The following is an 18,562-nucleotide window of genomic DNA, read 5'->3' as shown; positions in this document are numbered from 1 at the left end:
CTTAAGAAAAAATCGTAAGGAAAATACATTTATAATATTAGACTGTAAAAAATCCATGTATATGCAGTGCACACTCATGTTCTTCAAGGGTCAACTATGTATCAGCAGACAAGTTAAGAGAATTATACTTCACATACCTTTTAGGCAATCGTCATAGGCATCGTTTTGTAGTAATGATGAAAGTAGCATCTGGAAATTTCTATATCCACAACCCCAACCTTTGTCACCAAAAGATGAATGAAAGTGATCCACCCCTGTGGAAAGCCAAACGCGCCTCACATCTGTGGCAGCATTCTGATAATATCTATAAAGTGCTTCAATAATTCCTAAAATAAAAAAGAGACTTAGAAGATTTAGAAGGATAAGCTATCATCTTTTATGGCTGTCTCATATACTTCCAATATTAGTCTCTTCCTCAAGTGCCCCATCTAAATCCTGTCAATTCCATCTTCTTTATCTTTTTACTGTTATAACCTTAGTTCATGTCTTGTTACCACTATGCAAGGTTTCCTAACACTAGTGTATTACTTATACGAAGACAATGGTGCCTCACTGTCTAAGTAACATGGTCTTAGCAACCACCTTATATAATTATATAATATATATAACTGTATATATAATAAAAATGTATAATTGTATATATAAAATATATAATTGTATATATAATAAAAGAAAAATTTCCTCATAATAAAATTTTTTATCCTTAGCCCCTAAATCTCTTTAGATATTTTCCAATATCTTTTGTTAAATTATAATCTATTGTTGAAAAGAAATAATAGCTTTAACTAATAGCTGCTTCAATTAATATTTGCATAACTCACAAAAATAAAAATCTTTGCCACATAACCATTGAATTTCAAAGCAGTTTATAAAAAGGACATAGTATATAACAGAGCAGTATTCTTTAACCTCCTACAGATATATCAATATTATAACAACTATTCATACTCTACTACATTCTACAATAATTCTAAAACATATGCACGAATAGAAATTAAAGGGTGACATAAATTAAAAACAAATAGAAACTCTAGTATTTTCTTCTTGTATACCCTAATGAATCGTATTCCAGATCGGCTGGAATGTCCTATCCCACAGAAACCTTTTTACATGGAGACCTCTGAAGAAATATAAAGATGGCCTTCAGAAACAGACTCACGGATATGAAAATACATGGCACAGGGAATTACAGATAAGTGGGGGAAAGTACAGAGTCACTTTCCTTTCTTATTGCTTGAGATGTATAAGCAATAAGACCCTGTAAGTACTATTATAAATAAGGGGAAAAATTAAATCCACACCTTCTCTTTCTCTCTCTCATTCTCTCTCATACATACATATGTACTAATAAATTCCAAGTGAATTAAAAGTAGAAATATGAAAAGCAAAGTATAAATGTTTAAAGAAAATATAAAGAGATAGGTTTATGACCTCAAAGTTGGGGGATTTCCTTGAACAAGACCCTAAAGATATAAAGACAAAGATAGAAATTTGATTATATTCAAATTTAAAACTAATTAAAGATACCATACATAAAATTTAAAGGCAAATTATAGATGTTGAAGAAGATATTTGTATTTCATATAATCAACAAAGAATTAGTGTCCTGAATATTGAAGGAACTCCTATAAATCAAGAAGAAAAAGACAACTCAGTAGAGGGCAAAAGAAGGGAATAGGTTATTTACTGAAGAAACTAACTCAGGGGTAATGAGGAAAATGTAAATTAAGTACTATCATTTCAAAAATGAGTGGCAAAAATTAAAAAGTGTCACCATACAAAGTGTGAGTGAGAATACAATGATGCAAACGTAGATTATGATTATTTTGGAAAACAATTCTGCAGTAACTTTAACAAAGTTAGAGATATACATGCCCTTTAACCTTGTATTTCCAGTTCTGGTTGCATTACAGAAAAACTCTTAAAAAAGACCTCTTGAGAAAAGGGAGTAAACTGAGGGTTGCTGGAGGGGAGGTGGATGGGGGATGGGGTAAATGGATAATGCGCATTAAGGATTAAATGAAAACCTGTTCATAATTTGTAAGAGTAAGAAACTGGAAACAACCTAAATGTCTGTCAACATGAAAACAGGTAAGTAAGTTGTGTATAATTCTTACAAAGAATATCAGAGTCAAAATGAAGTACAGCTAGAAGAATCAACATATCTGAGGAGACCAAATAGGAACAGATGTATACCAATTACACATAGTTTAAATACATTAAAATATTACATATTTTTTATGGACACCTACATATATGGTAAAAGCATTAAAATATATATGAGACTGATAAATGCCAAATTAAGGATATCGGTTCTCTGTGTGGGTGAGGAGGGATTAGAATCAGAAATGGATGCACATGGGATTTAAAATACAGATGAAAGGTTTACAGCTTTAAAACAGTAAGATTAGGAACCTCTTTGGTAGGAACAAAGCTGTTTCCATATAATTTTTTTTTTTACTATACTAATGTACATTTAAAAAATACCTTAAAAAACATCAGGGAAAAGGCATTCTTTGGAGCAAGGCAGATTTGATTGTGAATACTAGCTGGGCCAATAAGTAACTATGTGGTCACAGTGGGAAAGTAATTTAATCTATCTAAGTCACAATTAACTAATCCAGAAAAATGTAACAGTATACAAGTGAATGTCTGTTTTGCAAGTTAAATGATGCAGTATATATAAAGGTCTTAGTGTCTAAAACTATACTAAAACAATATAGTAGCCACTATCTAAGTATGACTATTAAACATCTGAGATGTGACTTATCCAAATATAAGTACTCTGTGAAGTGTAAAATACACATCGGATTTTGAAAAATGTACAAAGATTGCAAAATATTTCATTAATAGTTTTTAATACTAATTATATGTTGAAATAATAATATGGACACATGGGGTTTAACATATTAAAATTAATTTTACTTCATCATTTTTCATAATGTGACTACAGAAATTAAAAAATATATATATATATTTGGTTCGTGTGTGCGTGTGTATCTTATACTTCTATCACACACCATTGATCTCAAACATAGTAAACACTCAATAAAAACTTCTAAAAGGCCCATTTTCAAATGTCAAGTAAATGAACACAATATAAAAGTAAATTATTTTTAAGTGGATTATTTAATAAAAATATAAAAGTACAAGAGTTTCAAAAACACATTTTTAAAAAAATTATTTGAACCGTCTCACCTAAAAGTATATAAACTATGGATTATTAAAACTAAGCAAATTCAAAAAATCCTGATTATTACTTTACTGTTATATGAAATACTAAAATAATGATTTTGACGTTTAAGTACTCACCAGAAGTTTTTGTTTTTCCATCATCAATACCAATAGCTAGTGATTCCATCATATCAGCTTTTCTTCTGTGAAATTCAGATGGATGCATTCTTCCCCTATTGACTTCAATTTCCATATTTCGTAGTTGCTGTTGTTTGTATCCTCCAGAATTATCTAAGCCATATTGTCTCTATTGAACATAAAAATGACTTACATTTTCATGTCCCTTAACTTCAATGAGGATGGAAACTTACTACAATTTTATTTATTTGGAAATGTATTTTGAAACATTCTGCTTTATAGACTTTCATACACAATTAAGATTTTTTATTAGAGATTTTTATTAAAGATTTTTCTTAAGATTTTTATTAAAGATAAACAACACACATACACATACACCAATCCCTCAGTTAGTAATAGCCTTTCTCTAAACTGCCAGGGCAAGAGATTTGCTTTCTTTGTAGTAGGAAAAGTAGACAATCCTGTCTTCCTACTAAAGGTACTGAAAAAGGCAGGTCAGTTCTGAACATAGCACTGATTTATTCAAGAAAACTTGTCAGTACTTATTATTTGTTTCCAGGCTAGCCTATGAAGGCCTACTTAATCCACAATTCATTCAGGCAGTAATTCTACATAGTAAATTAACTTTTTTTCTTGCACACTGATAGAGAATCTCCAATGTGCAACACAGCCTCCAAGGAAAAAGTTTTTGAGATCTAAAGAACTTGCGAAGTTACTTAAAAAACGCATTTAAATACTGGAAACTTTTTGTATTTATAATGTTTAAAATTATATAAGACAAAGAAAACTTAGGAAAAGCCAATTTTTTGCCTCCTCTGAATCTTGGTGGGAAAATGTTTTGCAAACAAATGAATCACTAGGGGGAAAAACAGCCTAAGTTAGATATTCCAAATAGAGAATTACATGGTCATGTGTGACTTATCTGAACAGAAAAACTCAGAAGTGAGTCTAAGAAAATTATGATATATACAATGCACATTAGTGTTTTGAAAAATCTTGCAGTATACAAACGTGTTTAACTGAATACTTTCAAACCTATTCAATCATAAACCCTTTTTTTCCCAACATTATCCTATTAGCACACAGAAAAAGAGTAATTAGAAACTCTGAGCATTATTAGCACAGGTAATAGTTCACAGAAAATTAGGACTGAAAAAAAGTAGAAATAATCTATTAAAAATGTACATGCATTAAAAATATATTAGATGCCGCCAGTTTAGTTTGGCAGATACCAACATCAACCCAAGATAAAGTCTCCAATGTCATCAAAAATAGATTTTCCATTAAACATGGCTCTTTTTAAATGCTTGAAATGCAATCACTAAAAGAACTTAACACTCAGACAAGAGATATTAATTCTAAATTTCTCTTTTAAGTATCTATACAAACACTTAAATTCTTTGTTTCTTAATCTGTCCTATCAATTTAACATAGGTTTAAATCCAGGCTTTACCATTTAATATAGCCTGAATCTGAACAAGTTACTAGCTACATAAGCACTCTGTGTCTGCTTCCTCATCTGTCATTTAGGGAGTTGCTGTGAAGATCTTAAAATACTATATGTGAAGTGCTTATCCCAGTACATGACCAGAATGAGTAATTTTAAGTGGTAGCTGTTATGAACTATAAAATGTGTATGTAAAAAGAGTATTTTGTGTATCAACAATGACGAAAATAATAGGCTGTAGTCTTGACAGCATGTTTGAAAAATAAGAACTCTACCAAACCAAAATATTACGATTGTTATTAATCTTCATACCTGCAGCTTCTGAAATTCTCCCATTTCTTGTCGTGATTCCTCAGATCTCCTCTTTCTGTCTTCTTCTTGTTGAAGCTGGTGAGCCAACTCTAGATCTCTAGAACACTGGACTCTATCTATGCCTAATAGATATTTTTAATGTTTAGAATAAAATAACTACTGAATTTCAATCTCACTTATTAGATGTTTAACTCATATCTTTTAAATGGAGTAAATGCTATTATTTTGATATTTATCATGACTATGATGTCATGGAAACACTGTTTCTAGCAGAACTTGAACAGCTTCTGTAAGGGTAGAACCTCCACTTAAATCACTAATATGCACTGAATAGGTAGGCTGTGACAAGCATTTTTCATTAATTGTCTCATTTGATCCTCATAACAACCTTAGGAAGTTATGTATTATCTCCTAAGGAAACCAGAACTTAGAAAAATTAACTAATATTCTCGATTGGTGCTCCTTATTAACATAAATAAGGAAGACTGGCTTTTAAAATAAACTGGGGCAGAAAAGGAAATAATGAAGAGCATAAAAATATGTTTGCAAAGTACAGCTTAATTACAGTCTGGTCGCAAACAAATAGTACAACTTTGCAACATACTGCCCTGTTTCCTCTCTACCCAGTATCCCACAGATCCATTAGTCAGTGGCTTCTGGACAGGATCGGGTCTCCCTGACTTCCAATTTGATATTTGAATTATGTGTTTGAATATTCTTTCTTTTCTTTCAAATCTCCCAGTCTCTACTACATCTTCCTATTTGGTCCCCACTTCCAGCTGCCGAGGATGAACAAATTACAACTGATTTTTAGCATACTACTGACACTATCTATAGCGATTAACTCAGGCCATATCTTTCATTATTTACCACGGGCTTACAGAATAATTTACGTACCCATACGAAGCCTATTATAAACAAAAGAATTATCAGGGGTATTTTCCCACAGTAGTTAGCAGAGAATCCCTGGAGAAGAGGACTACTCCATCTTTGCTCCAGTGATTCCCATTTTGGAATTAGACTGAGTGAACAAGGAATATTACTCATGAAGATCACTGACTGGTATTAGGATCATTAATACTGGATACTGAAGACCCCTGAATTAACAGGAGATATCAATGTACCTTAAGAAAATGAAATACAGTAGAACACAGTTGGTTTCTCTTAGGGTTTACTTTATATTTTTTTCACTGGGATTCTGAAACTCACGGAATCTTTCCACTTCTAAGGCACCATAAGGATTACTTTATCAATGCCACTATTCAAAAACGTAAGGGACAGAGAAAAAACTGTATAGAGTCACTTATAAAATTAGTAAGCAATTAATATAAGAAACTGGACGAATTGGAAATGAACTTGAAAAACATTTAAATCATACAGTTCATATATTCTTTAAAAGTTGTATGTGCCATATGGCAGCTTCCTGGTTCAACAACAACTTCTGCTGACCTGATGCTAAATCTAGTTATTTCTAGCTGCTGAAAGAATGGCCTCAACTTCATCAAACAGATTTCTTAAATTGTACAATTTCATTGTTTTCTGAATATTCGTGTTCTGGGGAAAAACTCTGGGGGCAAAACCACTAGTTTGGTTACTGCCCAGAGTAGTTCATTCTATACAACTTTTCTGTGAAACAACTTCTAAAAGGAAGCTGAAGTTATATTATAATTCTTTAAAGGGACAAATTTATTTTTAACCAGTATGCTTTTTTCCCTCTTTATTACTACTCTAAAACTTAGATATAACCTAGGAAGCAGAAATTAAATCAAGAGATTCTTATTTTTAAACATATCAACATACCGTGTCCAAAGCTGCTTTCTTCCAAATGTAAGTCAACATGTTCCTGGAGAATAGGGTAATTTGTACAGATGAGCCCACACATAGGACAGTCATACAGAGGTTGATCATGGTCTGTTTCAGAGATATAATTCAGTTGTTTTACTTTTTAAAACTTTTAGATTTTTTCACCCTAAGTCAAAGATTATCCACTGTCCACTAACCTTATTAAATAAGAAGTAATAAGTAAATAAGTAAATAAGCTTTTCATAGTTGGATTTAAAGCTATTTTCTACTTCTAGGGTCAAAATGGAAGACTGAGCAGAAGCATAAATCTCTCTTACCACTATAATAAAAGAAAAAATTAATAACAAATATGTGCATCTGTAGTTAAAGCAAGAAAAGGAAAGTATAAAGGAAAATCAAAATGGTAAGTAGGGGCCAGTCTATGCATGAATTTTAGGGGTTAAATTATCAGCACTCTCCTTCCAAACTAAGTGGTGAGGTACAAAATTCAGCATAAAGCCTTCAGCGTAAAGCTTGGAACTGGGATCATACTGCCTAGTTGGAACAGGAGACCAAAGAGCTGCACCCATCAAGCAGCACGGCAAGCAGACAGGTGCAGCTTGCCCAGAACAGAAGCAGTACCTCTGCGTAGACCAAGACCTGACTGATATTGGGCACAGAAGAGGGACACTGAGCACTACAGCTGAGCAATCCATACATATGAGGCCTGGTCTGGAAGTGGAATAACTGTATTCAGGTAGTAGCTGAGACTGCTAGACAGCTGTTTACTTCCACAAAGTGAACGTGACTGGTCTCATTTTAGGTGGATCAGCTGACCTTAAACTGAACTAAGTCAATCTGACATGTTTGGAGAGACACCACAGTCAAAAGACTTAAAATTAGTTGATATATCCTATGGTAGTAAAAATGGAAACTAAGCTATTGCATTATCTACTGATGTTCTTTCCAAGGTAAAATTCATTCAAACAGATAAATTAATTCAGCACTTTGGTGAAATCAGCCAGGACACAGGTAAGTACTGTTTTGGAGATGAAGATACATTAAAGGCTTTGGAAGTGGGAGCTGTAGAGATTCTAACAGTTTATGAAAATCTGGATATAATGAGAAATGTTCTTCATTGCCAAGGCACAGAAGAGGAGAAAATTGTCTAACTGAAGAAAAAGAGAAGGATAAATCTCATTTCATGACAGGACAGGAAGATGAACTGATTGAGAATATGTCCCTCCTGGAATGGTTTGCTTAAAACCATCAAAAGTTTGGAGCTACACTGGAAATGATCACAGATAGGTCATAAGAAAGATCCTAGTTTGTGAAATAATTTGGTGGAACTGAAGTACCTCATAATACTGAGTTGATTTCCATGGAATGGAATATCAAGGAAAAGATGATGAATTTTTTTACTTTGATGACTAGTAGGTAATTGACGTGGTCCAGAAAATGTGCCTTACCCTGTAGCAGTCAACTCAAGGAACAGAGCCCTGGTAGAATCAAACAGATGCCTGCCTTCAACCGGGCCACTTTCAGAACTTAACCGAAGAACACTGGCTACTGAAAACGAAACCAAAACAAAACCAGATACAACCCTATATTTGGTTTTGTCATGGTGTCAACATTGCAGCCTACAATTACATTCCTAAATGTTATTTTTGGACTAATTTTAAAAAGAAAGGCAGTTTTTACTTTTACTTGATGACCAAATTGAGTGCTCTTATATTTTATGAAAATTTTTTTAACATTCATACATTCAAGCAAATATAATTTAAGTGCTATAAATCTTCAAAAACTAATAGAAGTGACATCCTTAAAAAAGAAAGAAATGTTAGAGCTCAAACCCTTGGGCTTATTAGCAGGCTGGACATGGCTGAGGAAAGAATCTCTGAGTGTAAGGATATGACAAGAGATATTTCCCAAAATGAAATGTAAAGACAAAAAGATCCTCCCCAAACCTCCCCCAAACATAACAAACAAACAAAAAACAAAACAAACAAACAAACAAAACCTCAAAACCGACAACCTACAAAAACTGTGGGAGAACTGCAAAAGGTATAACATACACAAGATGGGAATATCAGGAGAAGAATGAAAGGAACAAAAGTATTATTTAAAGCAAATAAGGTCTGAGAATATCCCCAAGTTAATGTCAGACATCAAACTATGGATCTTGGAAGGTCAGAAAACACCAAGCACAGTAAATACCAAAAACTACATCCAGGCACACTATATTCAGACTTCAGAAAATCAAAGATAAAAAATCTTGAAAGAAGACAGAGGGAAAAAAACACCTTACCTATAGAGGAACAAAGATAAGAATTACATACAACTTCTCAGAAGTCATTCAGGTAATAGGAGAGAAGAGTGAAATATTTAAATTTTCCAGAAGAAAAACAAAACAAAACAAAACCCACCAACCTAAAATACAGTACCATCAAAATTATCCCTCAAAAATGAAGGAAAAATGAAGAATTTCTCAGACAAAAATTGAGGGAAATTGTTGCCAGTAGACTTGCTGTGCAAGAAATGTTAAAAGAAGTTCTTCAGAATGAAGGAAAATAATATTGGCCAGAAACATGGGTATCCATAAAGGAAAAGATCAGGGAAGAAATAGGAGATAATAAAATAAGAACTTTTATTTTTCTCTTTAATTGATATAAAAGATAAGTTTATTCAAAATAAAAATAGAAACGTATTCAATTATGTGCATGTGTGTGTGTATATATGTGTGTGCTTACATTTACTTGAAATGAATGACAGCAACGACACAAGGGATGGGGGAGGAATTAGGAATATCTTATTATGATAAGGTCCTTGTACTCACACAGTGATGCAACAGTATTCAGAAGCAGATGTGGATTAGTTGCTAATGTATACTGCAAACTCTAGGCTAAGCACTAAAAAAGTAAAAATAAGCATAACTGATATGCTAAGAAAAGTGAGTATTGAGCAAGTGAAATCTTCTGCCTATATATCAGGAGTAGAAGTCCAAATGCTTCTTGATATCAGAATCACCATGGAAAACATAATGCAATCAAGTACCGGTCAGAACACTTTACTCATAGAAAACATAGAGGAACACACAGAGAATAGAAAGAGTAAGATCTTCCTCAGTATTAGACATTAATCTGCCATGGCCAACGAGTCCCTTCCAGCAGCCAACACAGGGCAATTGGTCTGTACACACCTCTCTTGCACAACACAATGAAGGATGTCATCCCTTTCCAGCAGAGGACAGACCTAGCATTAAGGCTGTTCAGGTGTCATATGACACACATACTTAAGCAAAACAAAAGAATACACACTACTGCCTGAAAAAGGGAAAGATATTTCCATACAAAGGCTGTGAGAACTCTTGATATCGAAGTGTTCTAGGCCCAAGGATCATTCCTATGTGGCCAAATAGGGTCAAAAGATTACATGTATGAACTGTTTTCCCCCATGGAGAGAAAATGAAATCACACGAAATGCTCAATTAAACTGCAAAAAAAAAAAAAAACAGGAAAAAAGTCAAAGACAAGAAAAGAAGCAAAGAACAAGGGCAACAAATAGAAAACAATAACAAAGATGGTAGATACATTAACTATAGAAATAATCAGATTTTTTTAAGATTTTATTTATTTATTTGACAGAGAGAGATCACAAGTAGGCAGAGAGGCAGGCAGAAAGAGAGGGGGAAGCAGCCTCCCCGCTGAGCAGAGAGCCCGATGTGGGGCTCGATCCCAGGACCCTGAGATCATGACCTGAGTCAAAGGCAGAGGCTCAACCCACTGAGCCACCCAGGCACTCCAGGAATAATCACTTTAAACGTCACTGCTCTAAACATACACATTAAAAGCTAGATTATCAAGGTGGAGAAAATATAAGACGTACTATATGTCGTCTTCAAGAAATCTATTTTAAATATAAATACACACATAGAGGGTCACCTGGATGCCTCAGCTGGTTAAGTATCCAACTTGGTTTGATCTCATGGGTTATGAGATGGAGCCCTGTGCAAGCTTTGCACTCAGTGGGGAGTTTACTTGAAGATTATCTCCCTCTGCCTATTCACCCCCCCAAATAAATACATAAATAAAATAAATTATATATATATATATCCCTTTCTCTCTCTATATATACATATATATTAAAAGTGAAGGGATAAAGAAAGACACACCATGCTAATACTAACCAAAACCAAAACCAAACAAACAAAGAACTGGGAGTAGCTATATTATTTTCAGAGAGGGCAGATTTCAGAACAAGGAATGTTATCCAGGATTAAGTGGGGCATTACATAACGACAAAGGGTTCAATATTGCAAGAAGACATAAAAATCCTTAATGTGTATGGGCCTAACAGAGTGTCAAAATATGTGAGACAAAAATTAACAGAACTGCAAGAAGAAACAGATGAATCTGCTATTACATGGTTAGAGAAGTTTTAGCACTCCTCTTTTAGAAGTGGACAAATCTAGGAGGCAGAAAATAAGTAAGGATATAGTTGAACTCAAGTACCATCAATCAATTGAATATACTTATACACAAGTTCATCCAACAACAGCAGAATATACATTCTGCTTAAGCTCATAAAATATTCACCAAGACAGACCACATTCTAGGCCATCAAACATAATCTAGGCCATGAAAACTTAAGAAATGTAAGGAATTAAAATCAAACAATGTCTGCTCTCAAACTACAAAGGAAATAAACAAAAATTAAGAGAAAGAGCTGAAAAATCCCCAAATACCTGGATATTAGATAAACATTTAAATAATATACCAAAGAAATCTCAAAGGAAATTTTAAAATATTTTGAACTAAATGAAAATTAAAATACTACTTAAAATTTGTGAAACACAGCGAAAGCACAGCTTAGAAGGAAATTTATAACATTGAATGCATATATAAGGAAAGAAGAAAGATCAATCATCTAGGTTTCCACTGAAGGAAACTAGAAAAAAAAGAACATGTTAAATCCAAGATAAGAAGAAGACATTTAAAAAAAAAATAGAGCAGAAATCAATGAAACTAAAAACAAATAACCAATAATAACCAACAGAGAAAACCAAGAAACCAAAGCCTCTCGCCAAGCTAAGTAAGAAGAAAAAAAGAGAACACAGGTTGTTAACACCAGAAATAAAAAAGGGGATATCACAAGTCCTATGTACATTCCGAAGATAAGAATGTTATATTACGAACTATGCCATAGATTTATAAACTAGATGAAAAGGACCAATTCCTTGAAAGACACGATTAGGCAAATTAATACCAGAAAAAAAAATAGGCAAAAACCTAATGAAATATATAACAAGATACACATGAGAAAAAATACAAAATTCTGATGAAAGAAATCAAAGAAAAACTAAGTTGAGAGATATTTCTTGTTAATGATAGGAAGACTCAATATTGCTACCATGTCTATGTTTCCCAACTTGATCTATAGGTTCCAGACAATCCCAATAAAAAATCTCAGCAAGTTATTTTGTGGCTATCAAGTAACTGATTCTAAAATTTATACAAAGAGGCAAAAGACTCAGAATAACCAACACAATATTGAAGAAGAGCAAATTCAAAGGACTGGCTCTACTGTACTTAAAGACTTACTATAAAGTTAGAGTATCAAGACACTGTGGTATTGACAAAGAACAAACAGATCAATGGAACAGAACAGAGAGCCCAGAAATGGACTAACAGTCTAGTCAACTAAATCTTGGACAAAGCAAAGGCAAAACTACGGAGGAAAGAAAATCTTACCAACAATGGAACACGTGGACATCAAAATGCAAAGAAAATGAATCTAGACTCAGACCTTATACCCTTCACAAAAAGTAACTTGAAAATGATCATAGGCCTAAACATAAAATAAGAAACCACAAAATTCCTAGGAGATAACATAGGAGAAAACTTAGATGACTTAGGATATGGCCAAGACAACACCAAAAGCTTGGTGAAGTTACAAAATAAGTGATAAGCTGGACCTCATTAAAATAAAAAACTTCTGCTCACTCAAAGACATTGTCAGAGTGAAGAAGAAGACAAGTCACAGAATGGGAAAAAATATTTGCAAAAGATACATGTACTGAAGATGTTAGCCAAAATATACAAAGAACTCTTAAAAATCAACGATAAGAAAACCAAAACCAGATTAAAATATGGGCTGAAGACCTTCACAGACACTTTACCAAAGAAGATATACAGATGGCAATTAAGCATACAAAAAGATATTCATGTTACGAGAGAGCACTTCAAATTAAATTAAGATGAGATACCACAACACAAATATTAGAACAGTCACAATCTGGAATGCTGACAGTACCAAATGCTGGTGAGGATGTGGAGCAACAGGAAATCTCATTCACTGCCACTGTGAAAGAGTTTGACAGTTTCTTACTAAACTTAAACACACTATTATTATACAATCCATTAATCACATTCCTTGGTATTTACCCAAATAAATCGAAAATTTGTCCATATAAAAACCTGCATGTGGATATTTAAAGCAGCTTTATTCCTAACTACCAAAACTTGGAAATAAGCAAGATGTTTTTCATAGGTGAATGGATAAATACACTGTGGTATATCCAGACAATGTAATATTACTCAGCTCTTAAAAAAAAAAAATAGCTATCAAGCCATGAAAAGACATGAAGAAAAGCTTAAATGCATATTACTAAGTAAAAGAAATCAATCTGAAAAAGCTATATACTGCATGATTCCAATGACTTTCTGAAAAAGGCAAAAATCATAGTAGTAGAAAGATCTGTAATTACCAGGGGTTGGGGTGGGGGAAGGGTGATTAGGTGGAGCACAGAGGATTTTTAGGGAAGTGAGACTACTCTGCATAACTAATACGATGAGTAGTTGTTATTACACATTTGTCAACACCTGTAGAATACACAACATCAAGAATGAATCTTTTTTTTTTTTTAACATCAAGAATGAATCTTAATGGAAACTATAGACTTTGGGTGATAATAATGGGTCAGTGTAGGTTCACTGAATATAACAAATGTATCACGTGGTACAGATATTGATTGTAGAGGAGGTTGTCAGTATATGAGGACAGTGGGTACACGGGTATTCTCTGTAGTTTTTACTTAACTTTGCTATGAACTTGAAACTGCTCTAAAAAATAACATTTATTAATTAAAAAAATGAATCTAGACACACTTTTAAAAAAGTTAACTCAAATGAATCACAGACTTAAATGTAAAATTCAAAACTATAAACCTTCTAGAAGATAACACAGGAAAGATGAGCTTGGGTTTGGTGATGAGTTTTTAGATATATCAAAAGCATAATCCATGAATGAAGAAATCAAGTAAGTTGTACTTTATTAAAAGTTAAAACTTCTGCTCTGTGAAAAACACTGTTAAGAGAATGAAAAGACAAGCTCCAAACTGAGAGAAATATCTGCAAAACACATATCTGATAAAAAACACATATCCAAAATAAAGAAATTACTCTTAAAACTCAATAATAAAGAAAAAGAGATGATTCTAAATGTACTGTATGCAACAAAAACCAAGACTCCAAATACATAAAATATAGCCTGATAGAGCTGAAAGGGAAAATAGACGAATATGTAATTATAATTGTGGACTTCAACAACTGCCTTTTAAAAACTGGTAGAAATGCTAGACAGGAAATCAGAAAGGATATTGAAGACCTGAATACAAACAAAATGATCTAAATGACAAATTTAGAACACTCAACCCAACAACAGCAGAATATATCTCTCTTTCCCAAGTGTCCATGGAATATGTACTAAGACAGACCATATACAGTATCTTGGCAGATAAAACAAGTTTCAACACATTTAAAAGAACTAAAATCATAGAGTGTGTTCTCTGATCATAAGGGAGTCAAACTCAGAACCACAGAAAATCAGAGTCCAAGACAGTTCAGATGCCACTGGGCTGGTGGTAAGTAAAAAGTAAAAGTAAAAAAGTCAAAGAAAAATGGACTCTGAGTATAGTCCTCCTCGGAAAGGTTCTAAAACTACTGTCAAAGTAGTTGAACTATTTATTAACTGAATCAAAAATTCTTTTCCACAACTGTATTTTATACTATAATAATAGCAAATGAACAATATTATAAACTGAATTTAAAAAACACATTTGCTGGAGGCATAATATTCCGCTGTATATATAGACCATATCTTCTTTATCCATTCATCTGCTGAAGAGCATCTTGGCTCTTTCCACAGTTTGGCGACTGTGGCCATTGCTACTATGAACACTGGTATACATATGGTCCTTTTGTTCACTACATCTGTATCTTCCGGGTAAATACCTAGCAGTGCAATTGCAAGGTCATAGGGTAGCTCTATTTTTAGTTTCTTAAGGAATCTCCAAACTGTTTTCCAAAGTGGTTGCACCAACTTGCATTCCTACCGACAGTGTAAAAGAGTTCCCCTTTCTCTACACCCTCTCCAACACTTGTTGTTTACTGTCTTGTTAATTTTGGCCATTCTAACTGGCGTAAGGTGATATCTCAGTGTGGTTTTGATTTGAATCTCCCTGATGACTAATGATGATGAACATTTTTCCATGTGTCTATTAGCCATTTGTATGTCTTCTTTGGAGAAGTGTCTGTTCATGTCTTCTGCCCATTTTTCGACGTGAATACCCAACTTTTGTATCAGCATGGACGGGACTGGAGAAGATTATGCTGAGTAAAGTAAGTCAAGCAGAGAGAGTCAATTATCATATGGTTTCACTTACTCGTGGAGCATAAGGAATAATACGGAGGACATTGGGAGAAGGAGAGGAGAAGAGAGCTGGGGGAAATTGGAGCGGGGAGACAAACCATGAGAGACTGTGGGCTCTGAGAAACAAACTGAGGGTTTTGGAGGGGAGGGGAGTGGGGGGGTTGGGTGAGCCTGGTGGTGGCCACGTATTACATGGAGCACTGGGTGTGATGTGTGATGCATAAACAATGAATCTTGGAACACTGAAAAAAATAAAGTTTAAAAAAATAAAAATAAAAAAATAAAAAACACATTTGCAGTAATCTGATTTACAAACCAACTTTTAGGACACCACATATTAAACTGACACTACTGTTAATTATCACATAAAATGAGTATCTTACCTTCTTTTTTTTTTTTTAAAGACTTTATTTATTTATTTGACAGAGATCACAAGTAGGCAGGCAGAGAGAGAGGAGGAAGCAGGCTCCCTGCTGAGCAGAGAGCCCGATGCGGGACTCGATCCCAGGACCCTGGGATCATGACCCGAGCCAAAAGCAGAGGCTTTAACCCACTGAGCCACCCAGGTTCCCGAGTATCTTACCTTCTGATGGAGTGTCTAAAAGATCGGCATGCTTTGTTTTCACATGATTTTCCATATCTTGACTACAATCTTCTATTCTTCCGCAGAACGGACATTCAGGAGAACTATACGTTGTTTCATAAATTGATCCTTTTATTTTAGATGGGTCACACTCTTTTTCCTTACTTTTAAGGAATTTTCTGGATTCAGTTAAGTTCTCTGAATAAAAGGTTTTATGTTTTAAAGTACCATCATTAGGCAGACTTTGCGCTGATATTTTTGGATGATTAGATGCACAAGCTGAATGGACACTAGAATTAACTTCCATTCTACACTGTAAGGTGTTGTCCTTCCTGTTACCTGAAGTTCTAATCTGTATTGTATTGATCCTCGCGAAGCTTCTTTCTAGTTCATTTTGCTCAAAATGAGCAGTTTCAATATGAAAACACATTTCATCATAATTCACACCTGACAACTTGCAAAATGGACATATAACTTCATTTTCCATGTGAACAATTAGCAGGTGAGCCTTCATGTCTGGTTCTGAGGTTACTGTTTCACCACAAATATCACAAGAAAGCATAGTACATCAGGTAGCTAGAAAAGAATACAATGTCATTTTAAGTTTGAAAGACTAGAGGAAAAAAATGCATTCTATAAGATGATCTGAAACAAATTTTTAACAAATATCTATTTAAAACTGGATTATTTGAAGATACTTTCAATGTACTTAACTGTTCCTCAAATGTACAAACTTCATTATAAATCTCAACCAAAATTTCTCTACTGTATTTTGAATTTATGGTTTCAATAAAATAAAGGCAATAATAGTTCAAATTAAAATAAATAATTTTAAATATATTTCAAAAAGCATGTCTGGTGTGAGGTCGAGAAGAAAATAATGTTTATAAAATTGCCCAAATACGGTAAGTCAGTTAAGAGAAAACTAAAAGAAATCTTATCAACCCATCTATCTAAATACAGAAACCTAAAGGTGTTAACAATGGGGAGGGTAAATAAACACATCTTAATAAAATAAGTTAACAGTTAAAGAGCCTTAGCTATATCAAAGTAATTTAAGTAGCATTACTATCCTCCTATATGGAGGAAACCCTCGCTCAGATAGGTCACCAAGGTCAGAAAATGGTGAGCCAAATGCTAACCCAGTCAGGCTCCAAACACTGTCCTCTCAACCCAAAGAATAAAAAGAGTGTTCATGGTAGCAAAGAGCACAGATTCCAGAACCAAGAGAACTGGATTGCAATCTCACATTTCAGAATTTAGGTAAGATAGCTCATGTCTTGAGGATCGGTCTATAAAAATCGGTCTATAAAATGAATTGTACTAAACCAGCAATCACTTTGGGGTTTTATGGACTAACAGAAGTACTGGGTACGGACAAAAGGTGATTTTGTTAAGAATTTTTAGAATCAATCACAGCCACAATCTTCTTATGTTGTTCAGCTAAGGACTATTTAAAAACAAACAGGAAAAGAAAAAAGGAAACTATTCCCATTATTTGAATAAATTTAGCTTTATAAGAACTTCCTACATTGTCCTTATGTTTCTTATTCTCTTTTAAACAAGTGAAAATAGTTTCTGATTTTAGAAGGAAACTCTCCCAAACCACCAGTGGAAAGAACGTCACACCCAGTTTCTTATTTTCCCGGGGCTAGACAGAGGGATACGCTTGAACTCCCAAATACTCTGATCAGGACAAGTGGTTGAGAGATGTAAGGAGACTGTGACAGGTGCCAGGCTGAGCAGGAGGTGAGAGAAGCCATAAGGGCCGCATGCCAAAGGCCCACTCTGCCCAGAGTCCGCGCCAACTTCCAGGACCCGAAACCGGCCCAGACACTGACTGGGTCATAGTGGAGGCCGGGGGAATAAGGGAAGGGACCGTTAGTTCCTACCGGCCCAAAGATCCGGCCGCGGCCACACTGCCTGATTATCCTGGGCTTCCTCCTCGGGTCCGCCGCCGACACCGTCTGGCTCTCCGGCAGAGAGACGTTCAACGTCGATTACCTTTCCCGGCCCGGCAGACTGGGACGGACAGGTCCTCCCTACACCCTGAGAGTCACAGTTAACCAAGAAACAAACCAGCACCTCCAAAATACTTTCACTTCCATTCTCACATTCAAAAAAGCTTTTCCTTGGTCCCCCCGGAAGGAAAAGGCTCCCAGCATGCACTGCTCCACGCTAGTCTGTGTTGTAGTGTTTTCTGGGAGTCGTAGTCTTTTTTGCATCCTCGGTTCCAGGTGCTGACTCCTAATTTACTAGGAGACACACAAGGCTTTGAGAATTTTCAGAATGAATTCCTACGACGGGAGCTAGGACATTACACGAGTACACAATACCCTAGGGCCTGACTGCCACGGTATGTCAAGATAGGGGCCAAATCATGTAGACTCTTATAGAGAACTATTGGAATATTTAAA

The 18,562-nt window shown here is 34.5% G+C and overlaps 1 protein-coding gene across 2 annotated transcripts in view; it reads right to left on the bottom strand.

Annotated features, from left to right (window-relative positions):
* ZUP1 (zinc finger containing ubiquitin peptidase 1) overlaps positions 1 to 18,295 on the bottom strand; it is a 28,298-nt gene extending 10,003 nt beyond the window's left edge. For both annotated transcript variants that reach the window (XM_080806141.1, XM_080806142.1), the window contains exons 1-6: positions 18,038 to 18,295; positions 16,146 to 16,721; positions 6,872 to 6,982; positions 5,072 to 5,193; positions 3,313 to 3,481; positions 138 to 326 (exon numbers count right to left, since the gene is read on the bottom strand). In XM_080806141.1, coding sequence (XP_080662267.1) covers positions 138 to 326; positions 3,313 to 3,481; positions 5,072 to 5,193; positions 6,872 to 6,982; positions 16,146 to 16,707 — 1,153 coding nt within the window. In that variant the 5' untranslated portion in view covers positions 16,708 to 16,721; positions 18,038 to 18,295. The remainder of the gene's footprint in view (positions 1 to 137; positions 327 to 3,312; positions 3,482 to 5,071; positions 5,194 to 6,871; positions 6,983 to 16,145; positions 16,722 to 18,037) is intronic.
* Between the last annotated feature and the right edge of the window lie 267 nt (positions 18,296 to 18,562).

This window comes from Martes martes (genome assembly GCF_963455335.1).
Source record: "Martes martes genome assembly, chromosome: 6".
Taxonomy (NCBI): Eukaryota; Metazoa; Chordata; class Mammalia; order Carnivora; family Mustelidae; genus Martes; species Martes martes.
The sequence above is the reverse complement of the archived record's forward strand: the minus strand, read 5'-3'. Positions and strand labels throughout refer to the sequence as shown.